At 38.7% G+C, this 10,293-nt stretch overlaps 1 protein-coding gene across 1 annotated transcript in view; it reads left to right on the top strand.

Moving 5' to 3' along the window:
• LOC133464448 (transient receptor potential cation channel subfamily M member 7-like) overlaps positions 1–10,293 on the top strand; it is a 62,328-nt gene that overhangs the window by 29,022 nt on the left and 23,013 nt on the right. Inside the window, 10 exon segments of the mRNA XM_061746444.1 lie at positions 2,012–2,146; positions 2,243–2,296; positions 2,385–2,525; positions 2,687–2,710; positions 2,712–2,798; positions 2,800–2,823; positions 3,762–4,039; positions 4,137–4,365; positions 5,467–5,622; positions 6,524–6,667. Of these exon segments, the coding sequence (XP_061602428.1) occupies positions 2,012–2,146; positions 2,243–2,296; positions 2,385–2,525; positions 2,687–2,710; positions 2,712–2,798; positions 2,800–2,823; positions 3,762–4,039; positions 4,137–4,365; positions 5,467–5,622; positions 6,524–6,667 (1,272 nt within the window).

Here is a 10,293-nt window from a genome sequence, read left to right as displayed (position 1 = left end):
TATATATATATGAGCCTGAAAGAAAGATATATATATATATATATATATGAGCCTGAAAGAAAGATATATATATATATATATATATGAGCCTGAAAGAAAGATATATATATATATATATATGAGCCTGAAAGAAAGATATATATATATATATATATGAGCCTGAAAGAAAGATATATATATATATATGAGCCTGAAAGAAAGATATATATATATATATATGAGCCTGAAAGAAAGATATATATATATATATATGAGCCTGAAAGAAAGATATATATATATATATATGAGCCTGAAAGAAAGAAAGAAAGAAAGAAAGAAAGATATGAGCCTGAAAGAAAGAAAGAAAGAAAGAAAGAAAGAAAGAAAGATATGAGCCTGAAAGAAAGAAAGAAAGAAAGAAAGAAAGAAAGAAAGATATGAGCCTGAAAGAAAGAAAGAAAGAAAGATATGAGCCTGAAAGAAAGAAAGAAAGAAAGATATGAGCCTGAAAGAAAGAAAGAAAGAAAGAAAGAAAGAAAGAAAGAAAGAAAGAAAGAAAGAAAGAAAGAAAGAAAGAAAGAAAGAAAGAAAGAAAGAAAGAAAGAAAGAAAGAAAGAAAGAAAGAAAGAAAGAAAGAAAGAAAGAAAGAAAGAAAGAAAGAAAGAAAGAAAGAAAGAAAGAAAGAAAGAAAGAAAGAAAGAAAGAAAGAAATTAGCCTGAAAGAAAGATAGAAAAAAGGATAAATTCCCGTTGATACGTGTTTGTGTAACAAACAAACAAGGTGTAACTCATTTAATTGGTTTTTATTAATTCAATTTAATTGGTGTAGTTTATTAGTATTTAGTATCTTTTAGAGCAGTGTTTTGGCTCCAAAGACTGAATGTGGAGATAGATTTATAGTTAAAAAGATGGAGTTGAATTGTTTTTTTTTTATCGTCATTTCTATCGTTATCGGGATAAATGCCATAAATTACCGTGATACATTTTTTAGTCCATACCGCCCATCCCTAGCTTGTACACACCTTTTACAAAATAAGATGAAAAGGTAATTAAAAAAAAACACTTCCTTTGCCGAAAAGGTGTAGGCTGAAGCCGTAGCTTATAGTGCCGACCCTTTTTTCTTATGATCAGCTTAAATATAAGACATCAGCATTAGTCCGTTGAAACAAACAATACATAAAAAGACAAAAATAAGTAAGATGAAACACAAAATTGACGTTTCACATTCTAGAATGTTCCCGATAGTATACTCTATATTCATAGTGTTTTATATTTATTTACAGTATTTTCTTTAAACATTTCCTTCAACTTGTAGATAGAACTGCACATTTTTAGGTCGATGTCACAACTATTCCAAATTTCTCTTGCCTTAATTGATGTACATCTTTTTTTTTTTTTTTATAATTTTTTTATTGAGATGAATAGCCGAAGTAACAATGGTACATACATCTTCATAACTATTTCGAAGAAAAAAAAACAATAGAAAGATCACCACATTCAGTGACCGTAGTGTACCAAGTATCTAAAAGAAAATCACAAGTCAAAGATTTTTTTAACCCCTCCAACATAGAAAAATAAAAATAAATGGATATAAAATTATAGCAGGATAAGAATTAATTACGCAAAAAAGAATAGAAAATAAATAAATAAAAAGAAAATTTAAAAAAATTACAAAAGATAATAAAAGAAAAGAAAAGAAAAAAAAGAAAACAGCTCACTAAACTATTTCTCTAAACACCACAATGCAAATACACACCCACACATAAATAAAATTGCAAAAAGGAAAGAAAAAGTATATGAAAACACCTGAATGAGTCCATCTCTTTTTAATATTAGTTCTTGCTGTCGTCGTCTCAAACATGAGTTTCCCCCTCAGGTCAGAGCGGGTTTATTTTATCTGGAACAGGTCCTGAATGTAGTTTGGAAGCAGTTTCTGCTGGGCTTTAAAGGCAATTAAATCTTAAATCGTGTTTAGTAAATAATGATCCACTATAAAAACTTCATAACTTAGTGTTTATTTTGGCTCATTTAGGTGAGTTCTTTGGAGCAGGCGATGTTGGACGCACTCGTGATGGACAGAGTGGACTTTGTGAAGTTGCTCATAGAAAACGGCGTAAGCATGCACCGTTTCCTGACGATCAGTCGGCTGGAGGAGCTCTACAACACGGTAACGTCATGAACATCCACCAACCACAAACAGGAGTTAGGCTGATAGAAAATGTTTTTCTGAGTTTCATTTTTTTTCTATTTTCTTCTATTGTAGAAACAACCTCCCAACAACCCAACTCTCCTTCACCTGGTTAGAGATGTCAAACAGGTAATCCGTCTAATTCAGATCAGGATCAAGATCAGCTCTCCTGATCCGACACCAAACCCACTAAATCTGTGGTTGTGACTCTTTACAGAGTAATCTTCCGCCAAACTATAAGATCAGTTTGATCGACGTGGGCCTGGTCATTGAGTTTCTGATGGGTGGGACTTACAGGTGCAACTACACCAGGAAACGCTTCAGAATCATTTACAACAATCTCCATGGCAACAGTAGGGTGAGTGAAAAAGATTTTTGGAAGTTTAGTACTGCAAAAAAAAAAAAAATCCTGTTATCGTTTTAAAGGTTACTGATATTTTATCGCTGACTCTCAGGATAAATGAATTATAGGTATAAATCTTTAGTATTAAATGGGTTTTAATCTGTGCTTCCTTACAGAGATCTGGGCGCCACGCCGCAGGTCCCTGGTTCTCATTTGAGGAAAACTCACGAGGCTTTTAGCATGCAGGCGGATAAGAAAGAAAAGACCAGACACAACCACTTCATCAAGGACTGCACAGCCGTACAAACCAAAGGTAAAGTTTGCTTTTGTATAAAAAGAGCAGGCTTCTTTCGTATCCATGACTTATAAAGATCAACCTATCAGGAGTATGGCTGGGGATCCATTCAAATGTCAAGAATCGATTTGATTCTTAAGATTTAGAATCGATTATAAAGATTTGATTCGATTCGATTCCGATATTGATTTGGGTTAGTGATATTAAAACGTTTTTTTGAGCTGTCGCATGAATTATATATTATATGTAGTTATGCAAAATACTACTACTAGTATTATATTGAGATTCAACAGCAAGTATTGCAGCTAATGAAGCTGTAAGGACCAATCAGCTCCCAGAATGCTGATAGAACTGCTTTCAGAAACATCATGTGGGTCAGAATTACCAAACAGATCCAGGGAGGAAACAGAGACGGATGAAATCAGTTTTATTTTTTCCCACATTCCATTTTTATTTGTTCCATTTTCGGTCTATTTTGGTTTTTAATTTTTGAGCATTTGGTTTTTAGCATTTTTTGCAAATGTAACCCCAAGACAGTATATAAAGTAATGAAATATAGACAATTTATTCAATTATAACCTAACACTTTAATGTTTTCATACCTTTAAACATATTTAAAGGCAAAAACATGGCACCAGTTATTCTCGTGTCCAACAAAACATTCCTTTTTTGGGGATAAACAAAAAAAGAACTAAAAGTTGTAATGTAATGATGAAACAAAAAATACATAAATAAATAAAAGAAAAAAAAAACAAAAAAATAAAAAAAAAAATCGATCTTTAGACATATGAATCGATTTTTAGGAATTAATATGAGAATCGATTTAGAATTGGGAAATCGATTTTTTTCAACGCAGGCCTAATCGGGAGTTCAGGGAAGATCTGTTTGGCTTTATGAAGCCACTTCAAAGGGGGAAAGTAATATCTATCTGTGTCTTCTCCCCTCTCCCCTTCCAGTTGGACTCGACTGCTGAGCAGAGCAAGAAGAGAAGCAAAGAGGAGATCGTGGACATCGATGACCCGGAGACGCGTCGTTTTCCCTACCCTTTCAACGAGCTGCTCGTCTGGGCGGTGTTGATGAAGAGGCAAAAAATGTCTCTCTTCTTCTGGCAGCACGGAGAGGAGAACATGGCTAAGGCGCTGGTGGCCTGTAAACTCTGCCGGTCTATGGGCTACGAGGCCAAGAAGAGCGACGTGGTGGACGACACCTCAGAGGAGCTCAAGGACTACTCAAGGTAAGGGTTTCTCTGGCTTTTTACATAACTCAGCTCTCAAATTATCTTTTGTGTGAATCTTATTTATGCATGAACTAACTGTGCAAATGTACATCAGTGAGTTTGGAACGTTGGCCGTAGAGCTGCTGGAGCAGTCGTTCAGGCAGGATGAAACCATGGCCATGAAGCTTCTTACCTACGAGCTAAAGAACTGGAGCAACTCGACCTGTTTGAAGTTGGCCGTCGGCTCCCACTTGCGACCGTTTGTTGCTCATACCTGCACCCAGATGCTGCTGTCTGACATGTGGATGGGGCGGCTGAACATGCGCAAGAACTCCTGGTACAAGGTTCATGTTCCATCCAGATTTTATTTTTTATTTTAAACATAAAGGTCAGGTCAAATCGGTTTGGCAAGATGCATTTTTGCTTCTGAATTTTAAATAAAAATGTCAACAGAACCAAGAAACGCATCCAGGAAGTCGTCCTCGATGATTTGTAATGGTGGCGATCATTGGGAGAACACTGCAGTCTTTCTTGAACTGGAGACATTTTATTATTCTTTTAAAGAATAAATGATGGTGATGGTGAAACTACAGCTGTTCCTACAGAAGAGTATTAGGGCCAAGCAGGAGAAAAATAAAAATAATATTTTAGAGGAAGATATATTTTTCATTATGTACTTCGAGAAAAAAGTAGAAATGTCGAGATTAATGTTGAAATACAATTTCGAGAAAAATCGAAATGTTGAGAAAAAAAGTCGAAACGTTGAGAAAAAAGTCAAAATGTCGAGATTAATGTTGAAATACAATTTTGAGAAAAAAGTCGAAATGTCGAGAAAAAAGTCGAAATGTCGAGATTAATGTTGAAGTACAATTTCGAGAAAAAAGTCGAAATGTTGAGGAAAAAAGTCGAAATTTCGAGAAAAATGTCAAAATGTTGAGATTAATGTTGAAATACAATTTCGAGAAAAAAGTCGAAATGTCGAGAAAAAAGCCGAAGTTTTGAGAAAAAAGTCGAAATTTCGAGGATAAAGTTGAAATGTTGAGAAAAAAGGCGAAATTTCTTTACTTTATTCACGAGATTTCGACTTTATTCTTGAAATTGTATTTCAACATTAATCTCGACCTTTGACTTTTTTCTCGAAGTGCACCATAAAAAAAATCTTCCCCTCTCAAATATTTTTCCTCCTGCATGGCCCTAATACTCTTCCGTATGTTCCAGATGCTACTAAAAGCCCATTGGATTTACAACCATATGCTTTATCAAGCTTTTTGGACTTAATCTTGTGAAAATATAACTATATTCCCATTTTAAAAAGATTAAGATGGGGATAAACCAAACAACAACATTTTAAGTAAAGATTTGACCTGATCACAGACTATCCAATACAATCTTGAGAAATGTTGCTGCGATGACCCACCTGCATGTGTGTGTGTACGCATCTCTAGGTGATTCTAAGTATCTTGGTGCCTCCTGCCATCCTGCTCCTGGAGTACAAATCTAAGGCCGAGATGGCTCACATCCCTCAGAGCCAAGACGACCACCAGATCACCATGGAGGACAGTGAGCACAACTTCCAGAACGTGGCTGAAGACATTCAGATGGTAGGATTCGTTCAGTGTCTCCATCGCCTCTCTGACAGAGACTACGTTTACATGCAGTCAAAATTCGGGTTATTGCTAATATTCCGGTTACTGAAACATTGGGAATATTCCGTTTCCATGCGTGAGCAAACAGGGTTATCCCTGTTTACATGGTAATTAATCATTCGGGATATCTGGATCAAACCAGCGATGCACGGAGAACGTGATGACGCAATTAGCGTCATTTCTGCTTCTTCTTCCTGTATCCAAATTCAAAACAAATGCTGCTTCGCGCAACTTTTCGCTCACCGTCTTGTAAATCTCGCTATCCCGGTACTTTCTACCGTCTACAAATGCCAACATGTTCATATCCGTCATTACATTTATGAAGTGATTAGTCTCCTCCTCACTCCAAAAGTGTGGCGTGGGCTTGCATTTCGTCGTGTTTATAAGAACTTCCTGGACTCAAAAGACCAGGATTCCTTGTGAACAGAGCATGCGCAGAAAACAAATTCATGTTCCGTTTGATGGGGATATTCCGTTTGGTGTTTACATGACCGAATATTCAGGTTTTAAAAGGAGTAACCCAGGGGTCATATTCGCGTTTTTAAAAACCGGAATATGAGCTAATTTGGGTTATCCAAAGGGGTTATTGGTGTTTACATGGCCATGCAAAACCGGGTTATTGCCAATATTCGGGTTTTAAAAGGGTTATTCATGCATGGAAACGCAGTCATAGTCTTCAGTCTGGCCCTTCAGTGTAATAAAGTTCATCACATTTACCTGTATTTTACTGCTGACATCCCTGGTTGTTTTTATTTTATTTGCTTATTTTTCCTGCACACGATTAATCTGAATTTGCTGATATTTTCTCATTTTTTTCAAACTACGGCTACCATGGACCTCTTTGACTGCTCTGCAGGATGTTTTCAAGGAGGCCAGATCACATGACCAAGTGGAGGCAAAAAATGACATGGAGACGCACGTCCGATCCCGGAAACTGCCCTTAACCAGGAAAATCTATGCCTTCTACCACGCTCCCATTGTCAAGTTCTGGTCCAACACGGTACGGTCATTATTCAGTAATGTTTTCATTTTCTGGTGATTTATCTGGGGAGCAATCTGAGTAAATACACCAACAATAATTAGATGTTTTCACCCAGGAGAAGTAGAAACCCAACAGTTTTAGTAAAACTCAACGGTGCCTCTTTGTCTTTGTGCCTCTGAACAAAACAGGACATGTAGAGGAGCCGACACACCGGGTAATGCTGGGCTTTTTTTTTTCTGAAACTGATACTCATCTTAAACATACCCTAAATTACTTGATTTGCTGAGAGACTGGTACTTAAACCTTACTTAAAATGTATCGTAAAGACAGATTAACATACACATCTTCACACACTTACTTTTCATTCAGGTTCATTCATTTCCATGAGCCTGAGGCCGGTTCTCAGGAGCCTGGGAGCCGTCGCTGTCGCTGATAACATCACTAAACCGGCTAGTCCACATAATACAGCCTCTATTCAAGCTTATCTACATCTGCTGTACCTGCTTCCATCCGGCTCCCAGGACATTAGTGCAACACCGCATCACTGACTCATGCATCACCCGTGGAAAACAGGAACTATTTTTCCCCCTTCCCCTCTCAGTTCACACCTCGTATGTAAAGACCTAACTGCTTTTAAGATTGCTGAGCCAATCAAAGTTGAACTAAACTTGCATGGACTAGACACACACACCTACAGAGTTATGATATTTGCAGAAAGTTTTATTAAAAAAACTGGCCATGGTGCTTCTGGTGATTAGTAGCTTTCTTTTGGCACTTTTCCACTAGTACCTACTCGGCTCGACTCAACTTGGCCTGTGACGTATTTGATTGTGTGATCTAAACGAAGAAGACAACAACACTAAAGATGTAGAACCTGGAGGAGATGATAGATGTGCTGCTGGGTCTGTGGCTTGTCGAGTCTGTCGAATAAAATAAACAAGAAGCCGCGAGTCGCTCTTTCTCTGATTTCCACATCCTGACTCAGACGTCTGACTCCAACCCCCCGACCAATCGGTGGCCTGTAGTGTGATGACGTCACAGCCCGACTCAGCCGCTTAGAACCATGGCAGAGTAGTTACAGAAAAAGTATCTACTCGGCACATTAGTACGGTGGCTGACAAGGGCCAAACGCGCTGCAACGGCCTAATGCGTCTCAGTTAAGGAAAACGGCTTCAAGTACAAAAACAATTCAAATTCACAAACTCAAAACGAGGTAGAAAAAGAGGAACGTGGTGCAAATGAAAAAACGTGCTGCAAAAAACAAAGACAAATGCAGCATCATCAAACGCGCTGCAAATAGAGAAACGATGCAAAGCACAAAACGATATAAAACAAGAAACCATTTTCAAAAGAAAAACGCTTCATAACCGGTCACTACAACCGGAAGTGCTCCAAACCTGCAGGGGGCGCTGCTGACTGAACCACAGTGTTTACATCCATGGTTTAAACATACAGCGGTAATGTGATTTTTATCTGACTATATTTATATACGATGTTTATATCACCGTACAACGCTGTACATTACGAGACGTTTCTTTATTATATTTTAACGTTACACCAGACGATACAAGGCTGCACATCGGTCTCTCTCTACATCCCGTGTGTCTGTCCATTGAGCTGTTACGCTGAGAGCGCCCCCTGCAGGTTTGGAGACTTCCGGTTGTAGTGACCGGTTATGAAGCGTTTTTCTTTTGAAGATGGTTTCTTGTTTTATATCGTTTTGTGCTTTGCATCGTTTCTCTATTTGCAGCGCGTTTGATGATGCTGCATTTGTCTTTGTTTTTTGCAGCACGTTTTTTCATTTGCACCACGTTCCTCTTTTTGTACCTCGTTTTGAGTTTGTGAATTTGAATCATTTCTGTACTTGTAGCCGTTTTCCTTAAAGGAGCATGAGGCTCCTTTTTAAGAAATGAGACTCTCTAGCACCACCCTTCACCACGACGGCCGTCGGGGGTACTGCAGCCAACAGTGAAGCCGGCACGGGAGAACGGGGAGAACGCGCATGCAGCGTCATGTGACGTCACATCCGCAGCCCAGCGCGGGAAATTCGGCCCCACAATTGCAGCACATTTTGCAGCACACAGCCTGTTCAAGGCAACGGAGAGATACACTAGAGGAAACATTATTTTTGGTTTGGAACGCTTCATCTGACATTATTACTAGAAAACTTAAAACGTATACACATTTTTTTCATAAATCCTGCCTCAATCCGGCCTCATGCTCCTTTAACTGAGATGCATTAGGCTGTTGCAGTGCGTTTGGCCCTTGTCGGCCACCGTACGTTAGACACCTAGTGGAAAGGCGCCAAACCGAGTGGAGGCGAGCCGAGCCGGGCTGAGTAGGTACTAGTGGGAAAGCACCATTTCTTCCTGTCACGACTGTGAGGATGAAGGGATGTAGCGTTGTTGCCACGGCTGGGCTTTCCTTCCTTTCCAAATCGGTCTGAAGGCGTCCACGTTGTCTAGGCTTTCTCGGGTCTTCTGGGGCTCAGAGTGTTTGCAGGTCACTCGGTTGCAGCGCTGCTTTCAGACGGGCTGTAGTTGCTTCAGTGATGGAGGAGCAGGCTGGCAGCTCATCACGCAGTAGGAGCTGTGGCCTTTACAGCTCACAGACTCAGGAGGGATGAGGTCCGTGTTGGAGTCGTTGAGGGAGAAAGAGGAGCCGCTCTTTACAGCTGCAATTCAGCAGGTTTTGGGGGTCCATGCCCAGAGGTGTCAAGTAACGAAGTTCAAATACTTTGTTACCTTACTTAAGTAGAAATTTTGGTTATCTATACTTCACTGGAGTAATTATTTTTCAGACGACTTTTTACTTTTACTCCTTACATTTTCACACAATTATCTGTACTTTTTACTCCTTACATTTTAAAAACAGCCTCGTTACTCTATTTCATTTCGGCCTTTAAAAAAAAACTATCCAGTTAAATTGCTCCATCCGGATAGAGTGAATTTGGTTGTGGTTGTTTCAGATGTTCTTGTCCAGTTTTGTTCTTACATCCGTTCCCTCAGATTCCTGCAACTAAACTTGGATGTACATTCCAATAAAGGTTAGGATAAATGATAACATGCCTCTGAAGTTTGACTTTTTGCACCATTACAATACTTATAGGCAACTAGTCATCATATCTCCTGCTCTCTGAAACACATGTTAATGCTCAATAGTACACATATATGCTTCTTTAATATATTTGCATTATACTAAGATGCATTCATTTTCAATGGCTTTTTTCCCCCTTACATTACTTTTACTTTTATACTTTAAGTAGTTTTGAAACCAGTACTTTTATACTTTTACTTGAGTAAAAAACTTGAGTTGATACTTCAACTTCTACAGGAGTATTTTTAAACTCTAGTATCTATACTTCTACCTGAGTAATGAATGTGAATACTTTCATGCCCAACGAGAGGCCAGTGACGTCATTAACACCTCGGTGTCGTAAACGGAGCAAAGCTTGCTGGGCTTTTGCGTCATTTAGAGGGTTTTCTTTGTCTCAGACCATGTAGTCAGGGTTTGCAGTTGATGTTGGGCCTTTCTTTGTTTAAACACATGGCTGTGGCCCAACGTCTGACAGATACTGGTCAAACCGGCCGAGCTGGACATCAGCCAGTCCCAGCCACCTGCCGTGCAGCTGCAGCGTTATTAGT

This window comes from Cololabis saira, chromosome 2 (assembly GCF_033807715.1).
Source record: "Cololabis saira isolate AMF1-May2022 chromosome 2, fColSai1.1, whole genome shotgun sequence".
Taxonomy (NCBI): Eukaryota; Metazoa; Chordata; class Actinopteri; order Beloniformes; family Belonidae; genus Cololabis; species Cololabis saira.
Note: the sequence above shows the minus strand (reverse complement) of the source record. Positions and strands in the feature narration are given on the sequence as shown.